At 46.5% G+C, this 22,363-nt stretch overlaps 2 protein-coding genes across 9 annotated transcripts in view; one reads left to right on the forward strand and one right to left on the reverse strand.

The window, feature by feature from the left end:
- Positions 1-3,525: 3,525 nt before the first annotated feature.
- KLHL28 (kelch like family member 28) lies at positions 3,526-15,935 on the reverse strand. The gene is made up of 5 exons (XM_065636663.1): positions 15,860-15,935; positions 12,719-13,617; positions 9,904-10,347; positions 7,986-8,194; positions 3,526-7,378 (listed from the first exon to the last, which is right to left on the reverse strand). The coding sequence occupies exons 2-5, from the start codon at positions 13,615-13,617 to the stop codon at positions 7,215-7,217; spliced, it is 1,716 nt and encodes a 571-aa protein (XP_065492735.1). The 5' UTR covers positions 15,860-15,935; the 3' UTR covers positions 3,526-7,214.
- Positions 15,936-16,357: 422 nt separating this feature from the next.
- LOC135989662 (pre-mRNA-processing factor 39-like) overlaps positions 16,358-22,363 on the forward strand; it is a 51,992-nt gene continuing 45,986 nt past the window's right edge. For all 8 annotated transcript variants that reach the window (XM_065636652.1, XM_065636654.1, XM_065636653.1 and 5 more), the window contains exon 1: positions 16,358-17,785. In XM_065636652.1, coding sequence (XP_065492724.1) covers positions 16,358-17,785 — 1,428 coding nt within the window. The remainder of the gene's footprint in view (positions 17,786-22,363) is intronic.

A 22,363-nucleotide genomic window follows, 5' to 3' on the forward strand; every position in this document is an offset into this window, starting at 1 on the left:
CCTGCAGTGGTTTATTCACTGGTGCAGGCAGACACTGGGGCACCTGGGGAAAGGTTTTCAACCCCTTTTATTTGCATCTTTAAACACTTCCCCAGAAAGAGACAAATCATGTTGTGCCTTCAGGGTGCTGGTGCCAGCAGAGGTGACAGGATCGGTCCGGGGGGTCCACAAACACCCCCAGAAGTGACCACAGCTGGGATGGAGCAGAACTGTCACAGGAAAGGTCACAAAAATATGCCTTTTCTCCAAGGGCAGCCAAGCTGATGTTCCCCATGTGCGAGGAGCTCCATAGTTGTGTTTTGCCTGAGGCCAAACCCCCCCAGAGGTGCTGGTGCTCTGCCAGGTCAGACAGGAGGGGTCCCAGAACCCTGTGCCCCCTCCCTGAGGGTGCCCTGGGCATCACTGGGTATATTTTGACCCAGGCAAAGAGTCTCTTTTCCACTTTGTTTTCCCTTTTTTCCCCTTTTCCAGGGCACTGCTGGAGGGGGCTGCTCAGAGACGCTCACGTTCCCCCCACCCGCTCTGCTCACCCACACGAAAGAGCTGCGGTTGCTCCCACGTGCAGCGGAGCAGAACAGGCTGTTTGTTCCCCAGGCTTCTTCCTGAACTGCAGATCGGTTTGGGCTTCAGCAGGGCTTTTCTTCTGCCTTCCACTGTTACACTTTCCCGCAGACAGCAGCTCTTCAATTTCCAGGCTGTGCCGCTGCATTTGCTTCTCCCCGGCTCATGGAAGCCTCTTCCCTCAGCTCATGCATTGGCAATGGTCACAGAATCACAGACGGTTTGGGTTGCAGGGCCCTCCCCAGCCCCCCAGTGCCCCCCTGCCATGGGCAGGGACATCTGCCCCAGCTCAGGTTGCTCAGAGCCCCGTCCAGCCTGGCCTGGGATGTCTCCAGGGATGGTTCAGCCACCACCTCTCTGGGTACCTGGGCCAGGCTCTCACCACCCGCAGGGCCAACAATTCCTTCCTCACACATTTCTTCCCAGCCCCCTTGCTGCCTGCAGTACTAGTGCTGTTGATCGGTACAGACTATTGTATTTAGTTTTGCATACACAGAATATACCTATTAATAATGCAAAATATCATGTCTTTGCCTTCTTCAACAAGCATGGGGGGATTCTGCAAAGCAAATCCAGGTCCACATCAGAATGAAATACCTGCTGCATCCTGACGTTCATGATGAGCTGAACGACTCCTCCACAGCCTGGAGGTTTTAGGACTAAAATATGTATCCAAATTTGCAGCTCAAAGCTATCAGTATTTGAATTTCGTCTCCAATTAAATAAAGCACTCAAGCATGCACTTAACTCTAATGCTCAAGTAACATCACTGAAAGCAATATCATTTTTCTACTTCAAAATGCACAGGACTTGAATTTCTAACAGCACTGCCCAAGAACACAACCCGCTGTATGTATACCTTTGTGAGAGGGGAAAAACAAGCGTTTTTTTCTCTCCCCTAGAGAATCAAGGGGCACCAGCTACTTCTAGTTAAACACTGCTCTGCCCATTCTGAAAAACTGAAGTTTTGAAACAAGCCCTTTCCTTTCCCCCCAGGTTCCTCAGGCCCCGCTGCCACCCACCCTCACCCAGAGTGTCACCTCCGGAGGGGCTGGGGAGCGGGGATGGCACTGGCTTGGCCATTAACCTTCCCGAGGACACCGTCATGAGAACAAGTACTTACGTGTCTCCTCGAGCTAAGAAAATAACATTTTCCTTTGAGAGGAAAAATACCAGAAGCTCCGCTACGTGGTGACCTCGCTCTGGCATCACCCGTGCCCTGGATGAGCCCTGACCCTGCTCCCGGCTGCTGCTGCCAGCGGCACCGGGGACAGACCCAGCAGCTGCAGCCCAAAGGGCCCAAACGTGAGGGTCTGGGCAGGGGAGCCACTTTCCCGGCAGCAGGCTGCTGGAGCTGGCGTGCCCCAAGGCAAACCGCCCTTTTTCTAGACTGGAGCTCCACTAGCAAAGAAAATTAGCAAACGCAGGGCTGCCTGATCCGTCTGGAGCTAAAAACACAGCATGGCTGATGAGATGGCCAGAACGGGGCAGGGGATCACAGCGGCATTTTCCAAGGAACAGTTAAATTAAACCTTTATGTGCTGAGGAACAGGAAGGCGGTTCCGCGGAGCAGAGCACGGTGGAGCAGTGTGAGCGGTGCTGGAGCCCGCGCGGGCCCGCAGGCAGCACGGCTGCAGCTGCGCAGATCGGCCTGTGCTGCACGCACCTACGGTGGGCTCAGAAATGCGATCTTTTTAAATAAAGCACCTTTTTTTCCTTTTTTTTCCTTCCCATCTCTAGTTAATATAACACAGCTAAAACCCCCTAAGCTACCTTCCTCTCACCATTGTGGTCCCGGCCATTCCTAAAGTTAAGGTCAGTGCATTAAGCACTCTTGGGACCCCGAGAAAGAGGGCTACAACGGTGTTGTGCAGCACCGCCTAGTGCTGCTCCAGGTCAAATACTATGCAAAGTGTTTGTATTTTTCTGACACAGCCTTATTTTTTCCTTAAATGGATAAAACTTTACACCAAAATAAACTGGTAGAAATCCTCACCTGCCCTGTCTACTTGCCAAACGTGTTCTGAAGTATAAAACCTGATTCTATGACTTAAGAACTACACCAGTGTGTAAGAGAAACCTTCAGAATTAGGGAAAGCTCAAACTAAGTCCTTGATGGCTGTTACCTGAAAGTGTTTTATTAACATAGTATTTTTTTTTTCTCCAAGAAAATCACTTTAATATTTTCCTTTAGTACCAGCTTCGGCACAACTAGGACTTTAAAAGGCAGCGTTTTCACAGCCTACACGATGACAGGTTTTCTGGGCAGTATTGCTGAGTACCTGTGAGCACCAGCACTGAGCAGCATCTCCTACAGCAGCGACCAGAACCTGAATTCAGGCCTTGGCCAAGGAAGGGAGTTCAGGACACTAACCCCTGCTCTCAACTGTGTACAAAAATTAACCATTTCTGACTGTATTTAGATGAAGCCAGGAAAATACTGATATCCTGGCACAACTGCCAAGACTTAAGTTTCCAGAGAAAGGGGTACCTGTTGGTACTTCATGGAAACCGTCACCCAAAGTGAAACCACCACCTACCACATGGATGTGAAGAGCTGTAAACACTAAACTAAAATTATTTACCTGCAAAGCCCTTTGGCCTCGAACAGACCACTTTTCTGCAGTCGCTCGGTGTCGCTGGGTCTTCACCAGGAGTTTTCTGAGCATCCTTCTACCAAGGAGCACAGGAACGAGCAGTTTGTGTGTTCCTGTGATGGGCACCGATTCATCACAGAGGTGACAGTTACAGCCACAGGGACAGATGGGAAAGAACAACCCAGGCACTGAAATCCTCTTCCTTGGGAGCTTCTAGTAATGAGGTATCATCGCTTTAGAATAACAACTCACAAAGCTGTTCCTGTGTGAGAATACTCAAGCTACAGCATTATTTACATTCACCAAAACCAAGTGTAACAATAAGTTTTTGCTCAGGTTTATTTACTAAATTGTTTCACATTCAATGGAATAGTTACAACAATACTTACAGAGCATTATCACAAGAGCAAACGCATTGAGAACACTCATAAAGACCCAGAATGCGGTTACGGTTATTTTCCTGTTGAACTCAACTGCCGCTTTTGTAAACAAGAACAAAACCAGAACATTGCTAAAAAAGATGTACACATAGAAACACTCTACGTACACAAAGCTACATATATTACTTTATACTCCCAACCAAAGCACTCTGGTCAAGTCCGAGTACTATTTGGTATTCTCTGTACAATTATTAAATCCTGCTAAAAATTAGTTATCCTTGGGTTTAAAATACAGCACGGCGCATAAGGCAAAAAAATAAGAATTATCATCCAGTTCTTTGAGTTCAGTTGAATATCAAGAATTTAAGGCAAGCTTGGACATTTTGCATTGTTTCATATAGTGAATGGGGACTTACAAATGGGAAATTCACAAAAGTAACATGCTATCTCCAAGAAAAAGCTGTTTGTAACGCGTACTGGACACATGTGCCCTTCAAGAAATTCCAACTAGACTTTCTGAAAGAAAAGCATCCCTAGTAGGAGAGACTGTCAAGAAGCTTACAGACAAATACCTTAACTAAAAAGAGCAGAAATTCAGGATCTGTATGTACACATATAAACTCATACCCATTTTAAAGTGCTTTACAGATAATTTTGAGTGATTCAGAAATAGAACTGGATGATAACTTATAGTTGTATGACATCTTATTTGAAGGTCCTTAATTTTTAAACTGAGAGACAGACATTACAAAGAGAGTATTGTTCTTTAAATGCAGATTTAAACTGATTGTTGCGTCTGATCTTCCTATAACCAAGTACTTGAGTGAACAGGACGAGGAGCACCCGGAGCAGAAAAGAACATGGCATGATTTCAGTGACACAATCCCGATGCTGATACACCACTCGATCCATTTCTAGCTAAACACTTCATCTAATACCAGCAGCAGATTTTATTGGGTATTTTTCCCATTCTTCATACCAAGCCTACGCACTAAAAACTTGTTGCTGCTCTCTGTTAACTGGAGCGATACCACACGCCACAACACGGGCTCCATCGCTATGGGCTCGTCTAACACGGCCACTGCCCAGGAAAAGAGAAGAAAACCTGGGGCAATTGTAAGTGCTTTGACTTCCATAAATGACAGATGTTTCTAGAGAGATTGAATAACCATCCACACCACCCTGACCTGTGGACTTGTTTGTTCTGATGAAGTCAAAACGATTTCTACACCTTGCACCACTTTGTACTCATAGCCCCCATCAGAACATCTCGGTGAGCATCCTCCCTCATGGAATCCCAAAGGCCTTAAACTCCAAAAGGTTCAGTATATACCAAACTGTGTGGAAAGCCTCCTATTAATAAAAGGCATTAACTTCTCTTTTAAGTAAAGAATTTATCTTTTTTGAAAATATTTGTTTGTTAAGCATCTTTATCTCAGGTGTATATTGGAAGATACGGTAATTGATGGCATCTCTGGAACAGAGTGAAAAGTGAAACAGGACGTGGAAACATTCAGCTTGTGCCTCTACCTGAACCGCAGGAGAAGGTGGAAACATCTCCCCGAACCCCTCAAAACATCCAACGTACAATCATTTCAGTACTTGAGTTCCATCAACAGAGTCACCAGAATAATTAAATTATGTTATTATTGCTATAGAACTAAAATCCTTAGCGAGTCGAATAAACTGCATTGAAAATGCTGAAATTGTTAATTTGATTTGCTTTTAAAGTCCTGCTTAATCCTAGCAAATTTGAAGAATATGTGCAGGAAGTTATAATCTGTGCAGATACCTGTTATCTATAAATAACATTTTATGGTGTAAACGCCCTCGTGTTTCTGACTGTTTAAAATCTGAATGTTCGCATACGGAAGAACAAGGCCCATCGCCACCTGCCTGGCCAGACCAGCTCTGTAGGAACTCACAATAAATCACCTACACTCAAACTTCCCCCTAGTGTACTTACAAAGAAATGGCTTTTAAAGCGACTATTGGAAATATTATTGCACTTTCAAAAATAATAGTATATGGGCTTGAAAAACAAGGGGAAACAAACATGAATTTAACATGTTAAAACAAAGGGAAAATAACTCTGGAGGCAGAAAAATTCTTCAGTACCAGGCCTGGCAATACATGTACAGACAACAAAACAGAAATTCAAGATAAGCATGATTCCTAGCTAAAATCAGAACACAAAAGAAAACATTCTAAATCAGCTAAAATTCATATGTATTCACTCATCTATTTTGAATAATGGCCATAACCTACAGCATCACTTTCTATTTCTCTGCCCAAATTTTCACTAAGTTTAGTGCTATCGCAAAGCTGCATCTCTTAAGATTCTGGTTAATCACAGGAACGGACCTTCAGCACTAGTTCCTTACACAGGACACGCTCTCGGGACGAGCGGCTACGCCCCGTGCTTGGCACTCGCTGCAGCTTGGGTTAAAGGCAAGACTGTGTGAAAAACCCCAGACAGGATCTCACTATTCACTCCCTATTTATGAGAACAATAAATGTAGATATTCTGAAAAAAAAAATGTAACAGAGATCACCGAGTACATTGTGTTATTCTTGACAGTTTTCATAGGCACAAATGTTATCAAGCAAATAAGAAAGAAAACCAGCAGAACACTCCAAACCCTCCTGCTGTGTGCATACTGCACTGAACTCAGAACAGCCGCATCGGTGAGTCCTACATGTAGCACCATTTTGATATCTGCACACTCTGAGAAAGCAATCATACATTCTTATAAAAAAGGAACTTACATGGAATATGGGCACAAGTGTGCTTGGGAGAAGGATGGGATGGATCCATTTTTGAGTATTTGTTTTATATCGTGCTATGAATGCTGCTGTGGTATCTTCCGATGTATTATTGTTGAACTTTTTCCTTGCGTTACCATTGAACACACAGAGCAGACCAGCAAGACGAGGTCCTTTAAGCTAGCACTATTTATCCACAAAAAGAAAATATCAGGGAAAGTATAAAATGTGATTTCATCAGATGAAAAAATTGTGTGAAGAGGCAATAAATTTGCCTTACAAATGTCTTTAAGTCATTACTAATTACCATCCCAGCCCTCCTACCAGTACGTGGGTGGCAAAGGGGAGTGTGCAGGCAACATACTATGGAATTTATTATTTACAAACCTTGAGATACAGAAACAAGGCAGCCCTTTAGTTACTGTTCATAAAAAAAATTATGAAGCACTGGCATTTTTTTAATATGAAGACCCAGCCAGACAAGTGTCAGCAAACAGTCCAGTCACACGGCACACTCGCACACCTCCCAGCCCCAGCACAGCAAGCTTCATGTTCAGGGTAGACAGGAGGAAGAGAGAAAAGCTCTAGAAGTGAAAGGGTTAGATACACAGTAAGTTTTCTAACCATATCCCAGGCCTGTACAGTACTCTCTCAAATTCACTGCCATCACCAGGACATGATCTAAACCCAGCTGGTGATGAGCTTTCCATTCCTTCTGCCCATGTCGCCGAATGAACAAAGGCCAATTACTGAAAGAAAACAAATCCTTCCACGTGTCAAGCCCAGCTCCACCGCGTTCCTCCAACCTTCCAGCTTCAGCAAATGCAGCTCACGGTCTCTGCCAGCGAGGTTCGTTTTCAAGCAGGTTAAGCTCCATCTTCACATCAGGTCCATAAAGTCCTACTTTTCATCAAAGTGCGGTCAAACCAAAATTGCATCGACAGTACATCATCCCTGCAGAGTCCAGCCAGGTGTCCGCGATGGGATCGTACTTCTGGACAGTGTTCAGGTAGGACGACCCCGAATGGCCTCCGACGACGTACAGGTAGTTATCAATTACAGCTGCGCCAACGCCTGGGGGGAAGAAGAAAAAAGTTGCATTATCACCAAATGTGGCAATAAGTAGTATTTTTGATCCTAAGCTGAACACTCTCCCCCAGCCCAGAGGCTGAGCAGATAAGTTCTCACAGACTCTCCCTCTTTGGGCTGTCTTTAAAGAAAATTGTGTAAACGAAGAGTCTCTCTCTGTTGAGGTCTTACACTCCTTTTCGACTCTTCTCACACACTTTCCTGTGACAAAACAATGCTCTTCTGTCCCAATGCCCTTTGTCAGGGAGACAGAAGATGCACCACTGAGTCTCGACATAAAGTACAATACAACAGTTACCACGGAATTGCTGACACTTACTCAAAAGTAACAAAAAGATAAAAGGTAGAGTAGAAATATTACTTCATATTATTTTTGTTACAGCTCAGTATCAATAAACTAGACTGTAATTAAATTAGAGAAATCGATACTTTCACAAAGCTGATCTAGTGATCTTTAGTCCAGCTCACAGACGAAGGACAATGCTCTGCAGACAAGTCTCTGCAAATTCATTGCCGCTCCTGTCGGGTCAAACGACAGTTTCTTTCTGAAAGGATGTCCCAGTGAACTGCGGAGAGTTTTGCACGTCCCTACCTGTTCTGGGTTCCTTCATGGGTCGACACACAGTCCACTGATTTTGGTGAGGATCGTATCTCTCAATGCTCGATAAGTGAGACACACCGTTGTGTCCACCTACTACAAAAATGAAGCCCAGCATGACACCAACACCAAAGTTGATTCGTTTGTCAGCCATTGAAGCTACTGTCTCCCACGAGTTTATACTTGGATCATAGCGCTCCACGCTGCAAATACAAACAACTCGTCAGGCTTGGATTTTAGTGACATTTGAATTTCACTCCACAAGAAATCTGCATTTGTCAGAGGTACACCTAGTTCTGCCAACCAATATTACACATCCAGGAAAAATGCAACACAAAGAAAAAGGACTTGATCTGATGGAATATTCTGCGGCGTGGTGGCTTTGTACCACCCAACGGTAGCACACAAGAAACTAAAGCCAGTGTTATCACCTAAGAAGCATCAATCACATCCCAGTGTCCTTCGACAACAAGCAGTGTTGCCAAAAAGCAGTTTTAACATATTTCATCCTGACACGGCGACTGCAGCTCAGTCGCTTCTCCGATGTCCTCGTGCCAGTACTCTGGATCCTCAGTGACAGACGGAAACAAAGCGAGATTTTTCAATGCTGGCTTCAGAACTGAAAGCTCGTTCAAGGATGACTGCTGCTATTTATAAAGAAAGAAACTAATGAAAAACCAAACACAATGCAGATCTGAAGTGTATCTATTTGGGTAACACATCAAATCAAAAACTTCCTGGAGGCTTGCCTGAAAAAAACACACAGAGAAGAAAAAAATGTGGAGAGCATCTCTCTCCAGAAAAGCAGTACAGAGGTCGCTGATCAAAACACTAAGAAAAGGCCGCCAGGATAAAAAGAAAATTAATTATAATCATTATTTTTTTTAACCACCAGAGCTGCACGATGGTCAGAGTCATTAACACGCACATGGAACTAACCCTTTGCTTCACAAACTGCTTCATATAAAAACACAGCAAGTACAAACAGTAAGTGCAATTAATGACTAGTGCAAAGTTGTTAGACTACAGTGTTAAACAATCAATGCATCCCTTCCTATAAGCAAGATTTTCATTTTCATTCTTTATTCAGCTATTTAGGCTTGTAGTTTATTCATTTGCTTCCTGAAGGACATACGGCTCATTTGTTCCTATTGAATTGAAGAAAAAAGTACAAGTGATTCCTTTGCATAACTAAAGGCCTCAGTCCACCCACAGAGCCATGTGGAACAGAGCAATTAAAGAGTGTGCTGGTACCAGGGAACCTCCTTGCGAACAGGAGGTCTGGAGCAAGCCTGCTCCTACCCAGGAGACAGACCAGGAACCAGCAGCCTGAACTTTAAGATTACTACAAGATTCCACCTGAGGTATATATTTATTTTGTGTACATTAAGCAAGCAAAAAAGTCCTGTTAATTTCAAACTGGTGTTTTCAACGTTAGAGCTGACCACACATGCCAGCATTTTGAGGTTTGCGGTGCAGGACTCGTGCTGAGCAAGCCTGTCCTGAGAGCAGCGGAACCGCCGCGCAGCACCGCAACACACAGAGTGCGCTGCCCTGGGGCCTCTGCACAGCTACCCGCCTCGGGGCTCTGCAAGGTCGGGTGTCTTGCACCACCTTGCTTAGTTGTATGCACATATGTCTTTGTCTTTACCCTTTTCCCTTCTTAAGGGTTTAAAAACAAACCAAACCCTCAAACAAACCAGCCGTGAGCTGGAACACACAAAGGTAAGTTAAAACAATGATTTCCCAGTTGAATTATCAGACTGATACTGCAGAACAAGGATTAATGAGGCCCACTGTGGATGACTGATCTTAAAATAATTTTTTAACTGGCTGCTGAACACAAGCTTAACAGTGAGTTTTGCCGATTTCAAGCTTACAACATCAAGCTCCACGCATCAGAAGCACGTACCTGTTCATGTGGGCTGGGCCATAACCACCAATAGCATAGATCATTCCGTCCAAGACGGCTGCAGCAAAACAACTTCTTGTTTTGTTCATCGGGGCCACCAGCTGCCACTCCTTCACTTTGGGAATGTATTTCTCCACTGTTCGTAAATAAGATTGCCCATCATAGCCACCCAAGGCATAGAGCTCTCCTGCCAGAACCACCACTCCCAGGGTACTCCGGCTCTCAAACATCCTTTCCAGAGACGTCCACGTGTTCGTGTCGGGGTCCCAACACTCCACGGAATTCTCGTGCTTTCGGTAACTGATGCCTTGACACACGTGGGTCGCAATCCCTCCTACAACATATAATTTCTGGTCTAGGACAGATACTCCAAATTCATAGCGGGGAATGCTAAGAGGTGCCAGGCCTATCCAGGAGTCATTCTGAGGAAAATACATTTCAACACTGGAATAGAAAAACAAAGATTCTGTGAGCAAATCGAACCTTCTGAAGCTCTGTGATGTGCACATGAGCATCAAGGAACAGTCTTAAGATTATTATTATGTCCCGTCTGATGTTTGCTGTTCCTTCTAAGAGCCGGAACATAAGCTCAAATCAAATGCAGTCACTATTCTAAAGAGCTAAAACCCCAGGGCCCCATAGCGAACACGATGATGCAGCAACACAGCCAGTAGCCACGGCACTGAGACCTGAAACCAGGGATTTTGAAAGTGCAAACCAGGCAAAGCGGAGAGGGCAGGACAGCGCCGCAGACAACGCGAGGGGAGACGACACAGCAGCTTTTGCAGCCAGGTGTGATTGGGGTAAGCTGAAGATACAAACCATAGGGATACAAAGGGTAAACTGAAAAGCAAAAAGTCAGAACAGCCACAGAGATGGGAGAGAGCAAAAAAGAGAATTAGAGAGGAGAAAGCTCAAGTCTATATATATTTACAAACATACGTTTAGAAAGTACCATTGGCAGTTTTACAAATACCTATTTCACATGCACTGTATAATTTAAATGAAATGTCGAAGTAGAACAGACTAATTTGAAAAGTCTGTTTTCAAAATCCTGCTTATTTGCATTTTCTTTCAATTATACTCAGTGTTAAAATATGGTGGGTCTAGCCTATCATGTATAAAGTCTAGTCAATCTACATAAATAGTTTAGCGAATAAATTACTAAAATGATGTAAAAGAATAGCTGGTACACAGGAAATACGATCTGATCAAAACCCATGCAAGCACTTGAAGGCACTGGAGCGCTGACAGCACCGAGCAGGGCTGCGAGACACCCGCCTGGCTCCCGGCAGCAGCGCCCACTTCGAGAAGGGCTGTACTAAATATATTCTAAGGAATCTTGTTATTATGAAACAGCAGCTAACTCTACGTGAAAATAAAAGAGCCTTCCTGCAAATACAAAGGAAAAGCAGAATGAGAATAGTGGAATTAAGGTTTCCCAATTCACAATTTTAATTGTATTAGGAAGTATTTGTTTAATCGATCTGTGACCTTTTTTTCAGTACGTCAAGAGCAATTGTTTAAAATTAAGTATGAACTGAAACAACAGCTTAGGAAAGACTAATATGAATAATGAATTAAGGAAGAAGTTGTTTCAAAAAAACAGCCAAAAACTTTGGTATGTAATATGACTACAGTCATTGAAGAAGCTGGCAAAGAAACAGAGCTGAAGAATATCAGAGGCCTACTGTATTTGCTCAGTCTTTTTATTAAACACAAAACCTGTTTACTTTTTAAATCTATAAACCAAACCATGCCCAGTCTCCAACATCTACTTTAGTATCAACCCCTACTATTGTGAAAGTTAACTTTAATAACTTTGACAACATATCTAAGCACAGGGAAGAAGAACATGCAGATCTTCCCAGATTTTTCAGTATACATATGTATCTGCAAGCACGGAACTGGCACAGAAAATAACATCTCTGAGTAAAACCTCATCCCGAATGCAGCTGTGGAACCAGTCTGGGCTGTGTGTCTGAACACCAAAACCACTATACGTGGACGTGTAAGTAGGAATATATATGCAGAACCACACACAGTTTCACTACCGCTTCTGGAAATGTTAATACAATGTTATAAGCAAACCCAACCACACCCAGAATGGGAAGAAAACTGTTCTATTACATTCCTTTTGCTCAGCTGATTCGCCTCAGTGATGTACTCCAGTAACTGCAGAGGAGGTTCATGTTGCAAACTGGGTAAAGAACGAGGGGCACTTACCCATTTCTGCCAGCACAGACACAGGCACCCACTCAGCAGCGCAGATTAAAGCCATGATTACGCTCTGATCAAGAACGTGACATTGCTAAGAATTACTTCTTCACTCCTCACTGATTTAAATCTATTTTCATTCCAAGGACTCTTGAGTTATCAGGAAGCATATTTGTCATATTAAGCTAAATTTTATTATTTGATTTTTCTGGAATAATAATAGATTGGGGAAAAATTACGTAAAATGAGAAGACCTGGGAGGGTAAAGAAGTAGCATGCAGACTTATATTAATCACTTTTATTAACCAAATTCTCAAAGAACAGAATTAAAATGGTAAGATTGTATAGCTATTTGTGTTGGCACAAACAAAACCCTGTAACATTGAAGATTACTCATGAAATCAAAAAGCATTTTGAACTCAGTGCTCGTACTTGTTCAAACAAACTCTAGTTAAGAGTTCTCATGACGAAAAAGCAGTAACCATAGTCCTGCAAACCACAGCTCTCCAACGATTGTCTGAGCCCTGACCCAGGGCGATAACAAACACGCACAAACACCACACTACTCAAGTTCTGCAACAACTTTACCACTACTTACCTTTCCAAACATGCAAACAGTCCAGCTTTTCCTCCCACAGCACAAAGAACTTTAGGAGCACAGCGAGGTCGCGTCATCAACATGGTCTGGTGGGACAGTCTGTGTTCAGGCATGAAGTGGTATTTTAGGGCCTCGTTTAGCAGATGTTTACATGTGTGGTCATCACGAATGAGATGGTTTGCTTCGTATAACCGCGTAAGAAACTTAACGCTCAGCAGTGGCAACCGCACGCAATGCAGCAGCTGCGCTAAGTACTTCTGCCGCTCCTGCACGTCGTATTTGATCCAGGACTCTAGTGCATAAAAAACAGTTTCTTCTGTCACGACATTCAAGCAGTCATTGGAAACAATTTCATCCAACTCAGAATGCGTAAGCTCAAAAAATTCTTCCGTCTGACAAACATCTTCAAAGTTTTGACAGATGTACTTGTTAGCAGCCAGGTAGAGGTCATGGCAGCCATAGGTCTCCGCAAAACGAGAAATCCCGATGCAGTTGCCAGGGTCAAGCTGGCTTTCGAGAAACGCACAACACTCCTTCACGACCAGTTTGATCTGGAGCAGATTGGCAGCCGGCAGAAGCGACTCGACCGTGTCTTGTGAGATGAAGACGGTCCCCGTGTAGGCATACTCCACGATGGCCTGCAGAGCCGCCTCGTCCACACACTGGAACTCCACCTCCGCGTTCTCCTTCTCCGACAGGTTCCCGGTGAACATGGCTTTGAAGTAGGGGCTGATGCTGGCGAGCACCACTTTGTGGGCATGGATCTTGACATCGCCCACTCGCAGGATAATGTCACAGAGCTCGTGATGCTGGCGAAGGAGGTTCAAGCCTTGCAGGAGCTGTTCGGAATGCAAGTGGGTTAAGTTGGCGAGCATGTAGGTTGGAGACGACTGGTCCATCTGTGACAAACAGAATTTTTAATGCGTTACTCAGGGCTTCAGTTCTACAGCTTCATTACTCATGTTACTTCGACATGCCACACATAACATTTAAAAAATATTTTTCCATTTTTGCTTTTATCTTAATTAGGTTTATTACTTTCCAATTTACTTTTTCAATCCTTGTGCGCTATGCTTTTTCATGCAAGCTAAATCCAGGACAATAAAATGTTTATTAATAGCGTATGCTATATTAATCTTTGACTTAAAAAAAATCCAAACCACACCAAACCAAACAAGCCCCCCCCCCCCGCTTTTTTTTTTTTGTTCTGGAGTAAAACGCATATTATCTGAAGTGTTGAATACATGATAGGATTCTACATCAGATGTATGAGAGAACTGAGCAGGGACTGAAATAAAGCTAAATAAACAAAGAGTAGAACTGGCTTGTTTGAGACACAGTTTTGGAAGTTCTGACATCACTTTCTGCTGCTGACCTCTCAGCCTGCCCAGCGTGGCTGTGGGGCAGGCAGACCGTGTTGTGCTTCCCCACGCAGCAGGGACCAGCTCTCCGTCCCACCCACTCTGCACGAAGAGGCAGAAAAGTCCCACGGAGCCCTGGGCTGCAGCTCCACAAAACCCCCAAACGCTTCTTCCAAAAAGGTTCAGTTTGCATCTTGAGAACTGAAAGCAGTAGGATACCTGCTCTAATTTCAGTCTCATGAAAATTCCAGCAGTGCTGCCCACCACTACCTGTTGGAGAAGCATCTTAGTTCTTTATTGACACTGAATTATTATACCGGGGAGAGGGTGGAGGGTGTGAATGTGTCACAATCCTGGACCACAAGGAGACGTAACTATTGTTCTACACAGCAACCACACAGCTTCTGAACTGAAAAGCTGATTTAATTGCGATTTGCTAAATGACTACACAAACTGCGACATCTCACTTCTTTTATTGTTACTAAGAAGTTCATCATTTCTGCAGCTCCTTAACTGACATCTAATTTGCAGTGAGCCCACTTACAAAGTACTTAATCTGAAAGAATAAAATTAGTTGCCAACAGAACATAATAGCACTGACAGAGAACTGAAGGCTTAGAGCTAGGGATAGAAAACCTCTTACCCATTAAAAGATAAGCTCATCCCTCTCCTATTATAAGCCCATACTGGAAAAAAAAATCTCTAAAAGAAAGTATTTTAAGCAGATCTGCAAAAGGCAAGATTCCATACAACATTTTCCACATAACAGTTTTGCAGCACAAATTACATGGGGGGAAAAAAGAGCTGTTCAGCAGCTAAGCCACTTTATTTTCCTTTTGTGGCTGTGCTCAGTTCATAACTTACTGTGCGTATATGCAAAAATCATAAAACACAAGGCAACACCACATGGCAGGAAAAAGGAATGGTTACAGTTCAGATGCAAACCCCATAAAAACAGTTCTAAAGAATAACTTTAAGTTATTCCACAAAACCAAAACTTTTGGTACCAAGTGGGCAGAGATGCCTTCCGTTGCACCTCGCACGCCTCCTGCGTGGCAATGCTCGCCCACCCACGTGTTTGCATGTGTTTAGTTTATTGCTGAACAAGAAATCGGAAGCTGGAACACCAAGCAGCCCTGAAGAACGTAATTTAGGAAACGGTTTGTGCCCACAACACTAATCAAACTGTTCCCCTAGGGCTCTAGACTATCAGATCCTTGTCACGGCCTGTAGGTAACACTTAACTTGAATAGTAGGGAGATACTGGAAATCGAAGGGCTAACCACAAATGTAAATAACTAAGCTCGCTTACTGAAGGCTTTTTCTCTTCTAAACCCCCCCGTTAAGCGAGGGAGGACACGGCATTTCCCTCACATGAAAGCAGCAGGAATAGCTGCTGCCACGTTTCTGGTTTAGGGCAGAACTGAAGCGCTCGCCAGTTCCTCATTTCGGCTGCAAAACGGTCGCGGGCAACAAGAGCACCGAACCCGGAGCCCCGCGCCGAGCTCCCCGCAGCTCCGCACACCGCACAAACCCGCCTCCCCACGCAAAAAAAAATACGCAAGAAATAATTTCCCAGCATCAACTGCCTTGTTTATGAAGTGTCACGCTCTCCGCGTCCTTGTGCAGCAGGTCCAGCCCGGCCCGTTCCCCGGGGCAGGGTCCCCGCACACCCGCGCCCGCCACACACCGAGCCCGGACACAGCTCCCCCCCGCCGCCCCGCGAACGGGCGCGGGACCGCCCCGGACAGCGCGGCGGGGCCGGGCGGGCCGCTCTCACCTGCGGGCGGGGGCACAGGCCGCGCTGAGGCCCGGCCCGCGGAACCGCCGCCTCGCTTCGCTCCTCCGGCAGCGCCCGGCAGCGTGGCGTCACTTCCGGGCGCCACCGCCCCGCGCCCTCTGCCAATCAGCACCGGGGAAGCGCCGCGCACCCACAACCCCCCGGGCCCGGACGGTGCCACTTCCCGCACCGCGGGAGGGGGACGAGGTGGCTCCGCTTCACCGGCGCCAGGCGGCGCAGCCCCGGAACCTCCCGCTCCCGCCCCGAGGCTCTCGGGTGTGCAGCGGCGCATCCGCGCTCCGCAGCGCCCGGGGCGACGCGGGGGAGCGGTCAGACCTGCGCCGGTCCCCCCCCGCCCGCCGCGCCGTGGGCGGTGCCGCGCAGGCGCGCTGCGCGCCGGCCCCTGGCGACAGCCGTGTTGTGGCGCGCGGCGTTGCCGGGGCGGGTCGGTGCGTCCGGCCGCCCATGGCCGCCGCACAGGCGCTGCCGCCCCGCGCCATGGAGCACCCGGCGGGGCCCGGGCGGCGGCTGCCGCCCTGCCACAGCCCCCGCGCCCAGCGCCCCGGGCGGCCGGCGGGGGAGGAGGGCGCCGCCGCCGCCGCGGAGCTGCCGTGGGGGCCGCGGCCGGCGCTGTGTGGAGCGGCCCCGCGCGGGCGGCGCCGCCTGCCCGGCCGCCCCCTCCGCCCGCCCGCCGCCCCCCTGCGCGCCCTCACGCCGCCCCCCGCCCGGCGCGGCCTCGGGGAGCTCTGCCGCAGCCTGGCCTGGCAGCGGCAGGAGGAGGAGGCGGGCGCCGAGCCCTTCCCGTGGCTGCCGGAGGCGCGGCCGCCCGGAGGGGACGCGACGCCGCCGCCCCCTGCCCAGCCCGGCGGCACCGGCCTGAAGTTCGGGCTGCTGCCGCCCGAGCTGCACGCCCGCCTGCTGGACCAGGAGGACTACCGGAGCCGCACGCAGGCCGTGGAGGAGCTGAAGAGGGTGGTCGGAGCCGCCAGCCAGGCCACCGTGAGCTCCACGCCTGCCCCCAGCCTCCTGGGGCTCATCGGCCTCCTCTGCGCCCTCCTGGATGACTCCAACTTCAAGGTGGTGCTGGGGGCGCTGGAGGTGATCCACCTGCTGGCCCTGCGCCTGGGCGACCGGGTCCAGGCCTTCCTCACGCCGCTGGTGTCTGCTGCTGGTAAAGTGCTGGGGGACAATAAGCTGGCCGTGCGGCAGGAGTACAACCGCCTGCTCCTGCGGCTGATGCAGACAGCGGGGCCTCAGCCCGTGCTGCGCCTGCTGCTGCAGCCCGAGTACCTGCAGCACAAGAACTCCAAGGTCCGTGAGGAGGTGGTCAACGTCTGCATCGTGGCTCTCCTCACCTACCCGGGCGAGGAGCTGGACTTGGCCAAGCTGGCGTTTGGGCTCGCTCCAGCGCTGGTGGATGGCAAGCGCAGAGTCCGGCATGCTGCCATGGAAGCATTTGCTGTGCTGGCATCTTCCATGGGGCCGGGCAAAACCGCCCTTCTCTTCAAGGCGGTGGATGCCGTGGAACTTGAGGACAATGGGGATGGGGTGATGCACGCGGTGCAGGCCAGACTGGCCAGGAAGACCTTGCCCAAGCTGGTAGACCAAGGCTTTGTAGAGTACGCTGTGCCCTTGCCATCGTCTGGTCACAACAGGGGGTTGTGTTTGCCCCCCGGGGCAGATACAGACTGGTTGTTGATGGGCAACAGGACTCAGAGCGCACACAGTTACTGTGGGTACCGCACGCAGGACGATGCTGTGCCGAACTCCAGCTCCCACAGTGCGTGTGCCGATGAGGGAATAAGTCCAAGAAGAGTCCTGAGTGCGGGTAAAGGAAAAAACAAACTGCCTTGGGAAAATGAGCAGGCTGGAGATGGGGAAGGCGGAGCAGGAGTCAAGGTGCCTCTCACAAGGAGTGTGGAGCAGGTATGTATTTGTAGCTCACTGGGCTTGTTTATTCTAAGGCATGTTCTAAAGAGATTCGAAAGTTGTCAAAGGCTTATTAAATTACAGGTATTTGTGAGGTATGGCTGATACTGCTAGTACTTTACATGCAAGGGTCTCTATGTGTGTGTCAATCTCGGAAGGCAGACTTGAGAACACCTTATGTCAGATCTAACACCAGCAGGAACCAGACAACATATCACTTATATAAAAAAAAAAATCTTTATTTTTAGGTTACCTGGACTCAGTGAGGCACTTGTTACATCTGACCCTAGTGACCCATCTTTTACAATGGCTAGCCAAAATCCAGGGAATGTGTACGAAAGTGGGGAAAGGGCTTCTGTTTGTATATTTGTGTTTGAGAGTACCTGGTGGACTGCAAAGAGTTTCCTGAACACAAAAGCTGTTTGGTTTGGTTCAGGGAAGGCAGACCTCCAGAAGGCAGAGCTCTGGAGCGAGGCTGAGCCAGCGCTTCTTGGCAGCATGCTGACCTCTAGAAAAACCTGGGGGTTGCCAAATGTCTGTGTGGCTCTTGTTCCTCAGTCTGATTTGACTGGGAAAATGTAGGTAATAGCAGTTCCGATTGACCCCAGTTTTGGTTTTCCCACTTGCTGACCATGTTGGCAGCTGCAAAGGGAAGGAACCTTTGGAAAAGTGTTCAGGTCCCTTTTATGTTAGCAGTGGTCTCTTCTGGGACATATATTTTGTAAACCATCTGTGTGTTTAAGACCTGAGGGTGCAGCTGCGTGTGTGGTTGTGTTTTTTGGTGGGTTTTTTTGTCTTTAACTGGACAGGTTTTCTTAAATTTATCATACCTTGATCTCCAGTGAGTGAGTTTAAGGCAGTGGATCTTTTCAGAACATCAAAAGCTGTATAGAACAGACTTCCTCACTACCACCTTTATGTATTCAGAATTTATTTCTTAGTTTCTTAGTAACTTGTTCCTGGATGGGATGAGGTCATGACAGGGCTGCTTCGTGGCGGCTAGTTTTTAATAAAGTCTCCTAATAAAAAGAAACATGAGTTAATGTTACTGTCGTGTAAAACCCTTAAGTTTGTGTGTGTACTTGTACACACACAAGCTCATGCCCTTCGTTGGTGCAGGTATTGGCTTTACTGAGACCCCTAAAAGGATCTGCATCTTTTTGAGTTCATGAACCAGGCAACTAAGTTCCCTTGGGTTATCTACAGAGCAAATAGGGTGTGGGCAACAAGTTATGTAGCAAACACCTCTTGAGCAAGAAGCTTTTTGTTTTCGAACCAGCTTTTCAGTGTTAACTAGCAGAACTTGTGGCAATAACAGTGAATTGGCAGCATTCTGCAGCACGCTGTGCTGAGCTCTGCTGCTGTGTGCTGAGCTGTGTGCTGCTGCCTCACCTGTGCTTTTCTGTAGACTGCCAACAAAAAGCAGCCAGCACACACACCAAAACCAGGTGGTGCTCAGGATGGTGGAAGGTCCTCTGCCTGAACCAGTGCTTTCTTGAGGTCACAGGTGCTATGGAAATAGTTCTCTTTTAAATTATAATTTTTAATCTTTTTGTACATGTGGTTGTATTTATTCCTGTAAATTGGGAGGAGTGGCCAAATTTTCCACCCCTGGAGCAAGTGAAAGAAAGAAATTAATTTATGGTTTCTGTTTTACTGCATATGTAAAGTACATTTAGAAGTGGTGTGAACTTAAAGTTAAATTTGACCTGGGGAAATAGCTACACGTTTGTGGCTTCAAGTCAGTGATAGTGAGGTACTTGGTTTACTAAGGAACATCTGTGATACCACTATGATAAATATGTTTTAGACTATGTGTATTTTTAGATGTGTAGCATGAACTTCATGGGTGTAAATGCCCCCATGTAATATTGGGATGCAAACCAACCCAACTGCCAGATATCTGGAGCGGGTTTTGGTGGTGTTTGTTTGACTGTCGGGTGGACAGAGCCCCCCAGGCAGCTGGTGTGAGCCAGCTGGGTACCCCCCGTGTGTAACACCTGAACCAGCCCGGTGTCCTGCGCCTGACGACCCCTTGGCTTAGCTCTTCGTCATCCCAACATCTGTCTGTGTGACCGAATCCTTGCGGGATGACAAGTTTTCTTCTTTTCTCCATGGAAGACCTTGCCATAACGTCGCGCAAATACTTCAAGTTTAAATGGACGTTTTCCTTTTGTGATCATCTTTATTTTTACATCCCTGTGTATTAGGCTGAATATTTAACTTCGTTCCTACTTATGAACAGATGTAGAACTTATATTTGTGTCATCTGTTTTTGCAGAATTAGAACAGAATCCGTTTCAGCCTTTATTCAGTGAAATAGTTGTTGTGAGCAGGAGTATTTGTGACGATCAGTGCAGGTTCCTTTCCTGAATCTCTTTTCCTTGCTGCTCTGCAAGGACTCAAGCTGTGAGATTAACCAGTCTTGCTTTTCTTTTGCTGCTGCCACATACTATACCATAGGCGGCAATGAAAATACTTCTGCAGGGAGAAAATCCTGTTTGTCATGTACTGTATTTATTCCAATTTAATAAGAACTAAATTTTTTGCACTAATGACTGTTTTTCTAAGAAAACCTGTGCCTCCTAGAGATTCTGTTTGCTTCTGTCTCTTCCCTCTGCTTTCTGACTTGCTGTGTTTGCCTCTCACTTCCATTTTACGTTGTTATCTTGCATATTTAAGTTGGTAGAAAGCAGATTGGTAGCTCTGAGGTGTCAGAATTTGAAGACTTCATAAGTTGTACTCTGCCAAAGGAAATATGTAATGCTCCTTTTGCACTCTTACTTGAAAGACTTCTGATTAACCAGAAACCTCCAGAATTCATTTTACATCGAAGTATAACTCCACGTAGCTTTTTGTTTATGTGCAGGTAAGTACTGACAAGAATAACATTTGATGTCATGTTTGATAGGATTTGAAAACTGCCAATTTTAACTTGGACGTAGATGAACACAGCACCAGAATTACACCTGCATTATTACCGGGTTGCTTTAGTGGTATCAGTTCACCCGAACACTGTGAACAATGTCAAGAGCACTGTTCCCATCGTTACAAAGAGTCATCTGAAGGCTGATACAATACAGCAGCTGATATTTCGTGTTCAGTGGGTTTGAAAAATGTGGTTGGGTCCATGTGCAAATGCGAACTGTTTCTTTGCAGGTGGGCGGTTCTGAAGAATGTACTGCTGGCAGACATAAGGCTTTACAGTGAGTCTGCAGCTGGCTTTTGGGAGCTGGGCTTTGAAAATTGCTGTGGGTTAAACAGCTGCCCACCTGCCGAGCTCTTTCAAGACATGTTAAGTGGAATGTAAGTTGGACCTGGCTCAAGGAGTAACTTTGCCTCTCTGAACAGTCCCCGTTTAGCCTGCTTACGCTGCTGGAACCATCGTGCATCTCCCTGCAATAGCGGTTGTTTAACTGATGCTGGTGGCACTTGTTTGTCACTCAGAAATAGTGGTGGCACTCAGTTTTTACTTCAGTGTCTGTAAAAAATGTTTGGCTGTGACGGGGCTCCTGTGAAAGACACAACATGATCTAATGTAGCTCCTGTGGCTTTGCCCTCGGTGAGGGCGAGGAACAGCCTTGTTTACAAAGAGAAGTGTCATGGAGGCGTTTTATCAGAAGATAAGGTGGGTGCTGCTCGTCATCGTGTGGAAGAAGAAAAGAGCAGGGATTCCATTTAGTTTCCTCCCTGGTGATTGCCCGAGCAGCCCCATAGTGGATGGAAAACCGGCCTGTGCAGTCAGGGAGACTGCAGAGCTGTCTGGGCAACCAAGGACCTCACCTGGGATGAGACTAATTGTTTTCAACACTTCATTGAGTCCTGTTGGCTGGACCCACATTTGCTGTAACAGGAGTTTAAACAGCACAGTGGTCTAAGTATTGAAGTACTTATTGGATCACTGTAGGCTGACCGCTTCGTTACCCCATCCTCACATCCCGATCACTTGGCTTCTGTCACTGTTACACCTGCCTGAAGAGGTTGTAACGCTCCCCAGCACAGGGCACATCTTTTTATCTGCTGCTATCCCGTGGTGTGTTCATACCTTCAATACAAGGAGAGCTGTGTTTCCACTTAAGGCACACTGGGATGAATAAACCTGGACAGTGTTTCCTCTACTTGAAGACGTTCCTTATTAACTGAAGCAGTTTGCCATAAGCCGTATAAATGAAGCTCTTTTTCTTGAGGCATTTAGCAAACAAAGTAAAGGGGAGAAAGAACGCTAGCTCCGCATCTCTTAACTGTTTTCGGTAAGGTATATCATGCATAAAATTTGGATAGTTGACTCGTTTATAGGAATGTAAAAAATTAATAATTAATTCAGACATTCCTTTGAAATGAATTTGCTTAAAAATTAACTTTTGGAGTAATTCTGTGGCTGAAAGAATGCATGAAATTAGCTTAATGTTTAAAGTTGTTTTTTTACTAGTGTTTTTAGGGTCGCGTTACACAGTGATTGTCCAAGGCCATGTCTAGACTTTCCTGATCAGATAAGAGATGAAGTAAAACATGTGTAAGTTAATGTGTACTAAAAATACAACGTCGATAGATAAAGCACGTTCATTGCCTTCAAGG

Source organism: Caloenas nicobarica, chromosome 5, assembly GCF_036013445.1.
Source record: "Caloenas nicobarica isolate bCalNic1 chromosome 5, bCalNic1.hap1, whole genome shotgun sequence".
In the NCBI taxonomy this organism is placed as follows: Eukaryota; Metazoa; Chordata; class Aves; order Columbiformes; family Columbidae; genus Caloenas; species Caloenas nicobarica.